This window comes from Photinus pyralis, unplaced genomic scaffold (genome assembly GCF_008802855.1).
Source record: "Photinus pyralis isolate 1611_PpyrPB1 unplaced genomic scaffold, Ppyr1.3 Ppyr1.4_LG7, whole genome shotgun sequence".
NCBI lineage: Eukaryota > Metazoa > Arthropoda > Insecta > Coleoptera > Lampyridae > Photinus > Photinus pyralis.
This window is the reverse complement of record NW_022170738.1, coordinates 2,329,983-2,344,535: the sequence shown is the minus strand read 5'-3', so window position 1 is coordinate 2,344,535 and position 14,553 is coordinate 2,329,983. Positions and strand designations below refer to the sequence as shown.

Here is a 14,553-nt window from a genome sequence, read left to right as displayed (position 1 = left end):
AAGATTACTGTTCACTGGGGAACATCATTGCTGTAACTGTCATTTGGTTTAATAGAAAAATGTCCCTACATAACATTTAACGTCTTTATTTGCTCCTTTCTCCCTTCCCAGACTTATTGTAAGCATTATACATTTAGTTTAGTATGAAACAAAAGATTATGTTCAACGCACATTTTGATAAACCTACATATTTCATTACATATTTATTGAAGTACATATAACAAATGACTGTTTAAGTATATTGTGCAACAAGCAAATAATTACAATTAAGAACATATCTTTCGATACGTATTTTTACAAGTTTGTAACGAACTTTATTGCAAATAAATATATAACATACATTGTTGGTTACTGACACATCTTAAAAAGAACCTAATATGAATTAACAAAGCTTTAGTGGAGGATATTACGTATTATTAATCGTCATCGTCGTCATCATCAGATGGTACAAATAGATCGTTTTCTTCTAGGAAATTCGCAATGTTTTTACTAATGGCAGCTCCAATCAGCAAACCCGAGACAACGGTACAGATCACTCCGATGATTCCGAACGGTATTCTAGGTGGTTCGGACACTATACCACCACTAGATGTTCGAACTTTGTTACGGTAACAGGATTGCTGTGGGCGAATACGGGAAGAGAGCAGTACATGATTTAGCGATCGTATTAACCGCATTTCTCCTGGCGAAGTATGTAGAACTAGTTTTCCACTATTTTCTACGGTTGAAACGTCAATTGTTTTGTTATCAAAAAAGATAGGTTACGTATGTGACAAATGTGGTTACGTAACGGTCGAAGATCAGTGGCGGGCGAAATTCGCGTCCACGGTCAATGGGGGCATAATTCTGAAAAGTTACAGGCATTGGTAACTGAAATGCCAAGAAAAAGGAAAGGTGCCCAATCTTGAAAGTTCTGGTCGTTTTGGATTCTACAGGCAAAAATCTTATAAGAAAAAAGATTTTTTCGGTCGATTTCCGACAGTTTGAAATCGATTTTGATTTCAAAAATTTAAGAAATTTTCCGGTTGATTTCAGACAAGTTTTTTCAATCGAATTTATAGGAAAGGCTATAGTCTTTGCATTTTCACCGAGAAACGACTAGGCGGTACTCGGAAATTGAAACTTGTTTGTATAAGTTTTCTGTTTTGGTTCATTGAATCCAATAACGTCTCGTACTTTTCAAGATTGGATCACATATTTCAATATTTGTGATACTATTGAGGTACTATCGTACCTTCTTAAAAAGTTATGTGCCAAAAAAACCTATATTTTCGAGGAAAAAGGAAAGGGCTATAGCTTTTGAAGCAGTGCAAGTCCAATCTTGAATATTTCGACGTTGTCTTATAAATTTCGGTCTGTAGGATCCTAAACGCCCAGAATTTTCCAGATTGAAAAAATTTTTTGTGCAGAACAAATTGTGCCCAAAACGAAAACCAACATAAAAATAAATTTGACAAATGACAGTTGAAATGTCAATCGAATTGAAGTTTAGGATAATGGAAAAAGTTTAAATTTTCAACTGATAATCATGGATATTGTAACAACAAGCTTAGATGCGTTGTTACGTAAGTAATGATAAATTTATCTAGTAAGAGTTTTTCTGTGAATTCAATTATCAAATTAGGTTATGTTTTTTTCAGATAAAGCTACAAACACACAGAGTCAAAATGTAGATACTGCTGCTGTCGAGGCGTTTTGTGCCTTGATAAATAAAGAAAAGGAAGGACCTCCCATCGGTGCTAAACTATTGGCGAATCGTATGCATTCAAAAAATGAAACGGAAGCATTACACACGCTTACAATCCTAGACACCTCGATGAAACGTTGCAATAACTCATTGCACTCCGAAATTGGGAAGTTTCGATTTTTGAATGAAATGATAAAACTAGTTTCTCCGAAATATTTGGGCTCCCAAACTCCTATATCAATTAAACAAAAGGTTTTACAATTATTATACATATGGACTTTAGATTATCCGAAGGAAACTAAAATTAAGGAAGCGTACGATATGCTTAAAAAGCAGGGAGTAATACGTGAGGTACCTTTAAGTGTTTGTGCCGATAATGCTACTTTACCTGAACGCAAATTAGGGAATTCTATATTTAACGACGAAGAAAAAAATAGGCTGTTACAAAAGTTATTGCAAAGCAAAAATCCGGAAGACTTGCAAGCGGCAAATCGATTGATTAAGAATATGGTGAAGGAGGTACGGAACACCGCCTAACCATTTATTCTAAAAAATTTGAACTATCATACATACGACGACTAAGAATTTTACCAAATAAGTACTTGAAAATATTGGCTACTGCTTAATTATTTTGTTCTATAGAATTACTATAGATACTTTGTATGATAGTTCAGAATAGTAAAACTGTGAAATGAAATAGGCGAATCATAGTTGTTTTTTACTTCAGGATGACAAAAGGGCAGAATTAAAGAGTCGTAGGGTAATCGAACTCGAATCAGTACACAACAACGTCCGTCTACTAAATGAAATGCTAGACTCCTATAAGCCAGGAATATCCTCCGAGGATGAACTTCAACTGATAAAAGAACTACACCAAAGTTGTGAGAGACTGAGGCCAAGTGTATTTAAACTAGCAACCGATGTACAACAAAATGAAGAAATGCTTAGTAAGGTTTTTTAAACATTGATAGAAAGGTAATACTGTGCCTGTAACGTTATAGATGAAGTGCTACATGCCAGCGACGAGTTAGGTCAAGTGTTCGATAAGTTCACCGAAATTATAATAAAGGGAAATATTCCGCAACAGGAAGTTCAGTCAAGTAATCTCTCTCTGTTAGATCTTGCCGACGAGTCTACGTCGAATTCGAATAACGTGGCACTTCAAAGTCAAGTTTCCAACGAATCTCAATCTGATATGGATTTATTATGTGATATCTTTACCTCAAATATTGTTACAGATCAAGACGATATTCTCAAACCCATTTCAACACTTAAAAATACATCCTTGGAAGGTAGGTACTGATTCTGAGATGCACCCATCTCCCACATATCTAATAGTAGGTACTTATAAGCTAAACAGCCCCCAAAAAACACTCCAAAACATGTATACATTGACATGCATTTTACAGATGCCAATAGTCAATTAAGTCAGGTTCATACTTTTATCTTGTAGCAGATGTTAAATTGCCATTTTAATTTTAACCTTTAGTCCTTGGAAAGTGATCACTTTAATGGCATTCTAATGTTTGTCATACTTATTAAAAATGGGATGTGGAGCACAAAATGAAATGAAGTTCAGAACAGAACACAATATAATTTCCATGGAAAGTGGATATAGACCTAAGGTTGCTATTTTTGACATTTAAATTAAATTCAGAATTTTCAGAAGTTTTATAATGACTTCTCAGGCGTCTGCGTTAAAATAAGGTTTTGTGGTGTCGTGTATAAACAACTATAAAATATTTATGCAATATGTAATGAAAATTGAAAAATGATTAGATATTGCCCATGTGGGAACATTTTCTGAACCTTCCCATTTTGGTTCCAAATGTGGGTTGAAGCAACCCGATGGTTTCTCTTAGGGCATTTTTCAATTATGGGTGTGTTATTATGGCCGTTAACTTTTCTTCATTCGGTTGTTTACAGGTCTGACAACACCGGAACAAAAAAAAACATTTATTATTAAATACATTCATTGTAGAGAGTGCTGTCCCGAAGAGTTTTTTGCTATCGGAATTTCCATAGCACACTAGATGTAGAAGCTACAGGCGACTACTTTCTTATTTCTTATGGGCGTCATATTGGATTTTTACGAAATTATAGAGATGACAAAAAAAAGAAAAACAATGACGTGTCACACTATACTTTTACATAAATTTACAAGAACAATTTCAAAATAAAAAAAAAATTAATAAAACATCCACGGGTAACTAGATATTGCTGAATCAACATGGCTACGATGGCGATGCATCCAAATAAATCTCTTTGTTTGTCCTCTCTATCTCATTCCGTAAAAATCCAATATGGCGTCCATAAGCAATAAGCAAGTGATACCCTGTAGCTTCTACATCTAGTGTGTTATAGAAATGTGACATTTTCAGTTTAACGGTGATATATATCTCAGTTATTTTCAAAGATTTTTCAAAAATGGTCAACTTTACCCCCATTAACCTACACTGTATCTCTCACCTTACTGAGATTCCAATGAACTGTTCAGGGAATACCAAAAAATTGATTTTGACAAAATTTGGTATCCATGTATTCTTCAGTATGATATTATCAACTCTAAAATGAATGTTTTGAAAATTTAAACAAATTCCACCTACAATTTTTCTTTCAAAAAGTCAAACTTTTCGTTTTCACCCTGTATCTGAGCAACAACCGTAGCTAGCTAGGTTCATTCTGTGTGTGGTATTAAAAGTTTCACAAAAAAGTGGCACAGGATCGCGAAAACCCCAAGTCTCAATCTTTTCAAAACAGCGTAGATAGGACACCACAGTACAATGCACCTGCATGTTAGTAAGGGAGGAGGTATTGCATTGGGGTAAAAAATTACCCCCCACTTTTTTGACGGTAATACACGTTTTGAAGCACCAGGAATCCAAAATCTCGATGATGTTGATCAGTTTGTCAGTCTGTTTGTATGTACTCTCATTTCTGGCTAATCTGTGCTAGCCACAATACATTTTTTTTACCAGTAGCATAGAGTAACTCTAACTCTATGCCAGTAGTTAACCTACCATCAGAGCTGGGGAGGGTTCGAATCACTTTGGATTTGAATCATTTTGGACGATCTGGATGTATGATTTAAATACATTATAATTAGAGGAATTGTGATCTGGTTTCTTCACAGGTGTAAAAAAGGACTGTTGAAGCAGCAAATCTTTTCATGTTTCAATAGTGCAATTGAATTTCTGATGGTGGACTGTCTGTTTTTTTGCTGATGCATTGGCAGGTGCAGTGTATAATTGGAGAACATTCTTCGTAAACACTAAACACATACATAAAAAATGATTTCAAGACTTCTCCCACAATGAGACCAATAGCACTAAGTTTATTGTTGAAACTATCGACAGTTTTAGTTACAATTTTACCACTTAATTCCATCAGAATTTTAAATTTTTTTATATATGTTTACTTTTTAAGCAAAAAACTAAAATACTAAAAGATGACTTAAATTTAATTCGAATCCGACGCAGTTTTTCTTTAATGCGGAATCAGGAATTCGCACGATCCACACATTTGCTTCCATAGTCAAAACGAAGTCTTTATTAATTTAGATCTGTAACTTGACACTTAAAGACTTTTAAACTTTCTCTCCGTTTTATCACCTAATTTAAAATATTTTAACACCGAAAAAATTTAAATTCTCTTACTTAAATCTGTCGATCTCTCCCCTATGGCCGAGAAACTTCATCTATATGTTAATTCAACTCAACAACCCTCTTTTAATTACTGAGTAAATTTTTCAGACTCACAATGGCAAATACACTTCAAAATGGCGATGTCTAAATTTTCTATTGGTTAGTATACCTTGCGCTACCAATCCCGAAGGTTGTTAATCAATCCTATCTCTTTCTAGAACCTGTAGGCTCACCAAATTCGAAGTTGACTTTAGTTCATGATCAGATAGGAAATGTAACTTTATATCGCTCTTAAAACGGATGTAAGGCTATCCCTACGTTCTGTATCTAGACGCCAAACAAAAAGCTCATTGGAAACCCTCGCGTAAAAATGACATATTTCGTTGACTCCAATCATCCAGATAAATTCTTTACATCATTATGACCAAAATTTGTTTGGGAAGAACCTGGAAATTTGTTACAGCTTAAAAATCCCTCCTTATTTTTTTCGGGAAAATCGAAAAAATTCAACCTAATAAGCCCGTTACAACATCCATGACTAAAAAATGTATTCATGCAATTTAGTACATGTCTACGTTCAAAGGACCAATCGAGAGGCTATTTTCCTTTGCCTCAATAATAGATGCACAAAGAATTTCAATAAAGATAATAAGATGATGTTTAAAAAAAATACCATAGCGAAATTGGAAAATGGCTAATTATAAGTAAAATTCTGTTCCAGAAACTATCCATGCAAAGTCAAGTAAAACAAGTGCTTTGGATGAATTGGATGCATTAGGAGAACACCTACTGAAAGAAAATCTATCTTCGCAAAGAAGCAGTACACAATTCAATAAGTAAGCAACTTCATTTTCTCTTAGATTACATTTTTACGTTTCTTATGAAAGGGTGACAGAAAAAGTGTCGATGAACGTACTAGCAAGACAGTCCTCCTTGGAAAACAAAAATACAAATTCGCTTACCGAACAAAGCAAATTAACTGACTTAGTAGACGCCTTTAAGCTTGATCTCAATTTCCTAACTAAAACGGACTGCAACGCTACAGACAGCATGGCGTCGCAAAATCGAGACTTAAATGGAGACGATGTCCTGGTTGACATAACATGTGATAAAAAAGAACAGTCGGAACCAATAGTCAAAGAAGAGGTAACGTCGACAATTATTGAAAGCAAATCCCTCACTAAAACAGATTTCAAATTAAACGATCTGTTTGTAAAATTAGAAGAAATAAAGCCGAGTTCGTTAATGCCGCTGGTTGTTTTGGATGAGAAAAATGGAATTACGGTTACCTTCCATTTTGGAAAGAATAAACCTCGCGAAGACGTTACCGTCATTGTTGTCACTACGATTAGTAAAAATGAACTACCTCTCTCAAATTTGTTGTTCCAAGCTGTAGTACCGAAGGTAACTATAATTTCTGGTAGGTGGTATTTAAAATGTCCACAATTTCAGAACTGCAAGTTGAAGTTGCAAAAACCTTCGGGCACAGAACTTCCGTCGCATAATCCCTTCCTCCCACCTTCGGCCGTCACACAAGTCATGTTAATAGCGAACCCTGAAAAAATTAAAATCTGTTTAAAGTTTATCGTTAGCTACACGATGGACGACGAGACGTTTACAGAAATGGGAGAGGTTGAGAGTTTACCAGTTACGGAATAATTCTAATGCATTCCACGGCGCTTTTATTGTTTTGGTATTGAAATTCCATTAATAGACATAGTTGCTCGAATTTTCTAGTACAACTTTGGTTATCATACTTAAGCATAATAATCATTAACAATGTATAAAATGGACTGGTGCCATCAGAAAAGCAGATTAAGAGGCGGTTCGTGCACTAATGAGATTGCATTTAACTTTTTAACGTACTTAGTTTTCTTTGTACTTTACAGAACTGTTTCTTGTATAAATGTATTTGTTTATTAGTATTTTGTGATATATGTAACAACAAATTTTATTTGACAATGTTTTGTTGAAACTTCTAAACATATTTTTTAATTTATATATAAATAAGTTATGCATATGTCAGTTGTGTACTCGTTTCTAAGACCTTCCCAACATTGGAATCTTGTCCTATGACAATTTTCTTCTATTTTACAGTACAGCGTCTCTGAAAGCTAGGGCGATCACTGCCTTTTGATGTCCAGCGTATTCTCTCTCCATATGGCCACTTTTCACATTCCATAATTTTGCACATCCATCAGAAGATGCTGCAAATGAATTACTTTGTTACAATTATATAGGATCGGTATAAAATGCAGCAAACTTCTAAATAAAAGTAGAAGTATACAGTGGTAGTTGAAACCCAACTAAAATCTATTCACAAACCAAGGACCCCTACTGGGTAAGCTAGCAACCAAGCCACTTTTGTGGATTTCTCTGTACTCTAAATTGATAATTCTGTTCTCTAAAATGAAAAGGCACAAATATTTGTGTGGCGGTCTGTGTCTGCAATTGTCATTAGAGGTCTGGCCATATTTCCGTGAAAAATCGATTGCAAAAGATCTCGTCAATTGTTCTGGAATAACAACTTCCAATATTATTATAATTTACAAAATATACATTTTTGTCATTTGTATTTCCCCACCTTCTACCAATCAGGGCTTCTTCATTGACGCCTTATCGTGATGTTGCATTGGTGATGCTAAGACTTTAAGTGAGAATATCTCGAAAATAGTGAGTTGGAGGAGAGTGCCCACAAACGCAATATACTCTTCAAAGGGCGGTTGGAATGTCTGGACCAGGCTGGACTGACGATGTAAAAACTTGTGTCCAAAATCTTGAAAATGAAGTGTTGGAGAAAGGTTCAACTTGAACGCCTCCCATGCCTCACGCGCCATCATTTTGTCATACTTTATTTTCAGTCATTGAACTTTATTTTGCTCAACTATTTACCTTTCGGAATTTATATTAAAATCAATTTAAATTTCGATTTTGAGACTTCACCCCGGATCTTGACCTTTTAAGGTTCCAAGGGTCCAAAAAATGTCTGTAGGTTCGTAATGAGTGTGTGTGCAGCATGATTCTTCTAAACAAGGTTCAGTAAAACCACCGATTCGGTTGAAATTTGGTACAGATGGTCCCTTTTAAAAGGTTTTGGAAACGATTTAAAAAACGCATTCATCCGATTTTGCTCTTTGGCATCCTAACGGTATTGTCTATAGTATTTATCCAATTTGATTGAATCAGTTGAAATCATGGTGTATAATAAAGATATACACCATGGTTGAAATGGAGAAAATTAAGTATATACAGGGTGCTTCACAACGAGCTTCAATCAGTCGTCTTTCGGAAAGTGGTCAACTAATCTTTCTAAAAACTTCTGCACTGACAAATATTTTCAACATGGCGGCACTTTCGGAACAATGGGCCACTTTCACATTTTTTATTTATGTGATAAATCAATGCGGAACATAAAGAAATACCAGTATGCAAAATTTCACAATCCTAAACACACAAACTTTTAAATTATCTAAAGATAAGTTTTTCGCGCGCTTGGAAATCATTTTAAACGCTAGATTTTGCCGGCACATGGTTGTGACGTCACAACTGTGTAAAAGTTCAGTNATATGCTGACATTAAATATATACCTACTTAATTGTTGAAATTAAATTCGTTAAAATGCCTACAATACATTTTTCTGAAAGTGGCATTGAAAGTTTTAATGTCTCATTCCATCCAATATAATGAATATATTGTCTTATTTCGAACCTTGTATTCATGCTCGTAATCAAACTACACATTGCAACTTTAGCGCGCATAGCTTCGCGCCGCGCCAAGTTTTCCGACAGATTCGAAAACGTCAACACGACCCAAGTTGCAACAAAACAAAGTGCTGCTCGTCTGGTCCCTTATTCACGTTCGAGCTTTGCATGAATTCATGTTGGGCAATGTTCGTACAGGCAAAGCTCGAAGCGAAGTCCGTACGTGAAGGGCTGCCTGAAGAGATTAAATGTGGAAAATTTTTAGTCCACCTAAAAATACACTATTCGTACTAATTTTTTTGAACTTTCTCTATCATGTCCCCACCCACACACACACATGCACCCTTTATCGTTTTTTGCGCACAAGACACAAAACAAACTTGACCTGGCGGACCTCTACAAACCTGGATCTACGAACACAAGAATGTAAACAAATATGGCGACCACAGTTGTGACGTCGCACCAATGGCAGGGCGTTTGCAGCTGACGTCATATTTAAAGGGATTCCCAGTAATTGTTTTTACTATTTGTTTAAAAACAAATGATCATTTTCAAAAATTAGTATTCGCCTCATGTATGGCGTATATAGTACTTGCCACCTGTGCAAATTTTTGGCTAATAACGAAACCTTGCAAGTAGCCCATTGGAAGTAGACATTAAACATGGATTTTTCACATGACAAAACCTATTTTCTTTTACTACAATGTTGGATTCTTCATAGTTTTGATATCACACTTGAGGTTGAAGTTAGTCATCAGCTTAAAAATTTTTGTTTGTTTCAGTGAACAAAAATGACGCTTCACGAAAAAAATATCTCTCACCAAAAACGTCCTAATGACTCCAGATTTTGTCTGTTATCATTCTAAAGGCATTGTTACACCCACATTAAGCGCCATATTGAATATAAAAATAAGACGAGGAGATATTCATTGGTGTTCATAAAAATCACAAAACCAATTGCCACCCAATTTTTTTAAATGGAACGAGTACTTTTTTATTTTGGAAATCGGTAGGGAACTGTGAATACGCGTATTGTGATGTGCAATATTCATATGTTTTATTGTTATATTTTTTTTGAAAATTTTTGAATATTTCGAAATGGTTCTAGTTATTCTCTTTCTTTCTTTTCAATAATTGGGAGGTTATTATAAAAGATCCAGTACAATCGAAAATTCTCTACAAATGATAATAAAAATTGATGTGAAAGCTGTGAAACACATTATCCCGATGCTGAATAAGTACATTTTATGCACATTATTTCACAAGACAACACCAAGAATCAGGTACCTAAAGGGAACAAACAATTCACTCGCTGATGACCAAGACGAGGAATAGGGGGTTAGGAAATGGAAAACGGTTATGCGATTTTGGTAAACCGAATGAAGGAAAATATAAGATTGTTTTTCCAACAAAAATGAACAAGAAGAAAAAATTAGTGCAAGGCGAAGTTCAGCTTAACAATAAAATAACGCCATCTGTTCTTTTAACCTTGATATGTTGAATTCTGATCCACAAAAAAAAATTACAAAGAAAAAAAGAATAAATATAAATTGCCTCAAATTAGGTGTAAGGTAATCTTACAGGTATAAATATTTGGAAATGGATCACTTACCTACGTATTTGTTTGAACCCTAAGCAGATCTTTGTGAATAGTGGATTTAAATCATTATACAACATTAACAATCCCTTGAAGCTCAAATTAAGATTGTGCACGTCTGCTCGAAATTTAATTTTCACATACAAGTCTGTGTTTCATTTATTATGATTTATGATACTATGAAATAAGGCTGCATTCAAGAGGAAACGATTTTTCATATTTAACCATCTGAGCTCAACCAATTTATGACTACTACGTCTTCGTCTTCTAATTCCAAATATTAACCTTAAGCAAAAGTTTTGCAGCTTGTGAATTCTGTTAATATTGACCACATCAAGGCATATTTCATAGACTTTGTAACGGGTGGTCGCTTGAGAATTAAAAAAGTATTTTTTCGAATTTGTTTAGTATAGCAAATTTACACATGTACCGCTTCATGGCGAACGTGAACGGAAGTATGTCCAGCGATAACAAGAAATGTATTCCGGAAATCGAGGGCATTGCCACGATTTCTTCGGACTTAAGTTTCGCTCTTCTATGAACAGCTGAGCACGTGATAGAAATGCGAGTTCCCCTCGTTTAAAGTACGCGAGTCGAAATTGTTTCCTTCAGAAAATAGGTCCTGTTTTAGGGAGGTTCTAACCTGGGTTCTAGCGGAGAGATTTAAATACTCAGAGAAGTGAGAGAGGGGCAAATTCTAAGCTGGGTTTCTCGAGTGATCATGTAGATACACTGTTTGTGCATGAATTTTTCTATCATGGAAAATTCATTCTAAGTTGATTTTCGCGAACCATTGCGTACCATTTTTGGTGCGCTGAAATGGAATTTTTAGCGAAGTTATTGAGTGAAATTATTTATCTAAAAGTATTAGTGTGACCAGCCATATTTCCCTTTTTTGTCCTCTATCAAAAATAAACATACAAATCCAATATGGCGCCCATAAGAAAGTAGTATTTGTAGTTTCTACATCTATACTCTGTTTTTAAACTAAGAGGAGTAAATTGAAAAGTCTGATTTACATCCGAAAAAGTTACTAAATTTAGTAACTTTTGGGCAATTGTTTTAAGTATCATACATACGTACACATGTGCATTATGGGTTGCCTACTACATAAGGCATACATTATAAAAAAATGCAGTGTTGATCATTTTTATGGCTTTTTAATACACTTTACCCTACACAATTTGGTTGACAAGAAATTTTAATTATTATGTAGACATAAATGCAATCATTTTATAAAATCAAAAGGTGCTAGCTACAATATATTGTAAAGTTACAGCATTTTCAGGAATTTTCACTAAGAAAGATGCAAACCATTCTTCAGACACTTCCGCATTCATTTCTTCGTGATAATGGATGTTTTTCTTTCTTCAAAAAGTAGTAGACCCTCGTTTACGAAACTGTTTTCAGAGCCAACATGTAAAATAATGAGACGTTTCCCTTTTCCAGAAGGATTTTTTAAACCGGTAGACAATCCTTCCTCAAACGCTTGTCGTCGAGTACGAACGTTATCATCAGCCCACACTGTTTTGTATGGCCTTCATTTAACCATGTTTCATCTAAGTAATATATGACTCGTCCTTGGTTCCTATATTGTTTAATAGATTTTAAATGCTTTCGTCTCCATCTTATTATGTCGTCACGTTCAAGTAGATGAAGGACACATTCTTCACGACTATTGATTTTGTCCAACGTGGGAAGTTCATTGAGGTAGAAAAAGTTGTGAATAATTTGACGAACTGATGATTTTATGCTTTCGTCAAATTGCGATACCAAAGGTGGGCGACCCCCCGAACGTTTAGAAGGTGTTACAGCTCCCGTTTTCTTATACTCCTTTATTGTTCGGTAAACCGTGGATTTTGCAATTCCTATATAAAAAAGTGTGTGTGATAAATTAACATTTAATGTGTATTTCGTTTCTTACCTGCGCCTTCATCAATTTTTGCAACAATGGTAACCATCTTTGTGCCAGGGTCGTCATTTAACATCTGTTTATATAAGTCGAGTATGAACTGCTTTTCTGAGATCGATAAATGCGCCAAATTAAGACGCGTACGCTTTTTTACAGGTGAAATGTTCGCTTTACTAAGTACTTGGCATGGAATCCATATTTCGAAGTATTTGCACCAACAAAATCAAGTACAGGTACCCGGTTTAGTTCTAATAAGAACTGACTGTTTAATTGAAATTTGAACAAGAGTTAAAACACACGAAAAGGGCAAAATTAAATAAACTACGAATAACACAATTGTAAATGACACACCGAATAAAGATGTCAACTGAATTGTCAAGATCCTCAAATTGCGTCTGTGTAAAAACGGCGCCGTATAAGCCAATCACAATGCAGATTTTTCGCGGGAGCTATTTAAATCACTCCTCTTAGTTTAAAAACGGACTATAGTGTTATGGAAATTCTGATAACAGATACAGATTCTTATAAAAAAAATGCCCATAGAAAGCGCCAATGGGAACCGCCCCTCGATTTAAATTCTTATGTACCCGGGTTTCATTCAAGAAAACTTGATTTGTAACGTTCTGTATAGGTAGGTACTTAATTTTTCTTTACTACACCTCAATGAACAATGCGCCCCCTCCAACACATACACCATAAAAACCTACCTGTAAAAATGTATTGGGAATCTGAACTAAATACAGCGTCCCAAACCCATCTTTGATTATCCTGCGTTAATTCTTGCAGTAAAGTAAAATCGCAAGTTTTCCAAATTCTAGCAGTTTGATCAGCCGATGTCGTCACCAACAACCTACGGGAACATGATACCTAAAGTCAGTATTGCCAGTCGGTAGAAGCTTACGTAGAATCTGGACTAAATCTACACTTTAAAGCTTGACGTTTGTGGGCGTCGAACTTGTGTTTAGGGTGCATTTTTGTCGGCTCACCTTCTCTACCAAAGGTAAGGCTCCAGATGTAGCAACGACCTTTACTATTCACTGCAGCCATGTGGGTACCTTCAGAATCGACGTCAATGTCTAATATCATGGTATCCCCTTCAGGTATCTAAAGAATAATACTTTAGAGTATCCCCTTTCAACTGGGCCGCCCCTAAAGAACAGATTTGGTATGTGGGGGGATAAGGGATTTTAAAACAATGCAAGAATTTCACATTTTAACAAAATTATCGAACAACTCGCTGCAAACTACTTACAAACTGTTCATTGTGATCGGTTTTTAAATCCCACAGATGTATAACTCCACTTTGATCGCCGACAAGTAATTCCACCTGATTGGGATGAAGGCAAACGCACGTCACGGGTGCGGATGTTTGAAAAATCTTCGCAGCGTGAGGGCTCTTCAGCCTGTAATCCCAAATGCGGGCGCTGCAATCTTCGCTACCCGTGTACATCCACTTCCCATCCTCCTGAAAACCGACGCCGGTTACATTTTTCGTAATACCCTCGTAATTGACTGTAGGATTTGGATTGTTTGAAGCGAGATCGTACATCCGGATGTGTTGGTAGCCCGTAGCCGCCAAGCACGATTTGTCGGGCGTTATTTCTAAGGCGTTAACTTGCTAAAGACAGAGTTAGTGCAAAACTATCTTCGAGTGTGTAGGTTACCGATTCAGCATGTTGCATCGTTCGTTGGCAAATTCCGGTGTGAGTCTGCCATATTTTTATTGTATGGTCATAGCCACCAGTTGCTAGTATAATTTGATCATTTTCATTCGATCCTTCAACAACCATTGTTAAATGAAGTAAAATGCAAATATAATAAATACAATAATTTTTAGGTTAGGTTTATAGGTTATGTTCAAATATAAAGTAAACATTTGTACAGGGTGCTTGAAAAAAAAACTAACATGTACCATCCTGATACATGACTGACATGAAACGCTTGCACACCACTTTATTGCAGTTTGTAACAACTGGTCTCCTGTAGAGCCAGTCATTGTTATTGCTTGGGAG

At 35.5% G+C, this 14,553-nt stretch overlaps 2 protein-coding genes across 5 annotated transcripts; one reads left to right on the top strand and one right to left on the bottom strand.

Annotated features, from left to right (window-relative positions):
- Window positions 1-1,413: 1,413 nt before the first annotated feature.
- On the top strand, window positions 1,414-7,351 carry LOC116176618 (ADP-ribosylation factor-binding protein GGA1). 3 transcript variants are annotated; one of them, XM_031495264.1, is made up of 8 exons: window positions 1,414-1,565; window positions 1,641-1,757; window positions 1,809-2,206; window positions 2,415-2,634; window positions 2,689-2,979; window positions 6,053-6,167; window positions 6,219-6,735; window positions 6,784-7,351. In XM_031495264.1, the coding sequence occupies exons 1-8, from the start codon at window positions 1,529-1,531 to the stop codon at window positions 6,988-6,990; spliced, it is 1,902 nt and encodes a 633-aa protein (XP_031351124.1). In that variant the 5' UTR covers window positions 1,414-1,528; the 3' UTR covers window positions 6,991-7,351. The 3 variants fall into 3 exon arrangements, with proteins under 3 accessions (XP_031351124.1, XP_031351122.1, XP_031351123.1); XM_031495262.1 differs by having other exon boundaries at window positions 1,641-2,206; XM_031495263.1 differs by having other exon boundaries at window positions 1,460-1,588; window positions 1,641-2,206.
- On the bottom strand, window positions 7,336-14,481 carry LOC116176620 (target of rapamycin complex subunit lst8). 2 transcript variants are annotated; one of them, XM_031495265.1, is made up of 6 exons: window positions 14,454-14,481; window positions 14,206-14,318; window positions 13,794-14,159; window positions 13,443-13,645; window positions 13,249-13,391; window positions 7,336-7,538 (listed from the first exon to the last, which is right to left on the bottom strand). In XM_031495265.1, exons 1-6 carry the CDS (start codon window positions 14,473-14,475, stop codon window positions 7,423-7,425), a joined length of 963 nt encoding a protein of 320 aa, XP_031351125.1. In that variant the 5' UTR covers window positions 14,476-14,481; the 3' UTR covers window positions 7,336-7,422. The 2 variants fall into 2 exon arrangements, with proteins under 2 accessions (XP_031351125.1, XP_031351126.1); XM_031495266.1 differs by lacking the exon at window positions 14,454-14,481 and adding an exon at window positions 14,367-14,390.
- Between the last annotated feature and the right edge of the window lie 72 nt (window positions 14,482-14,553).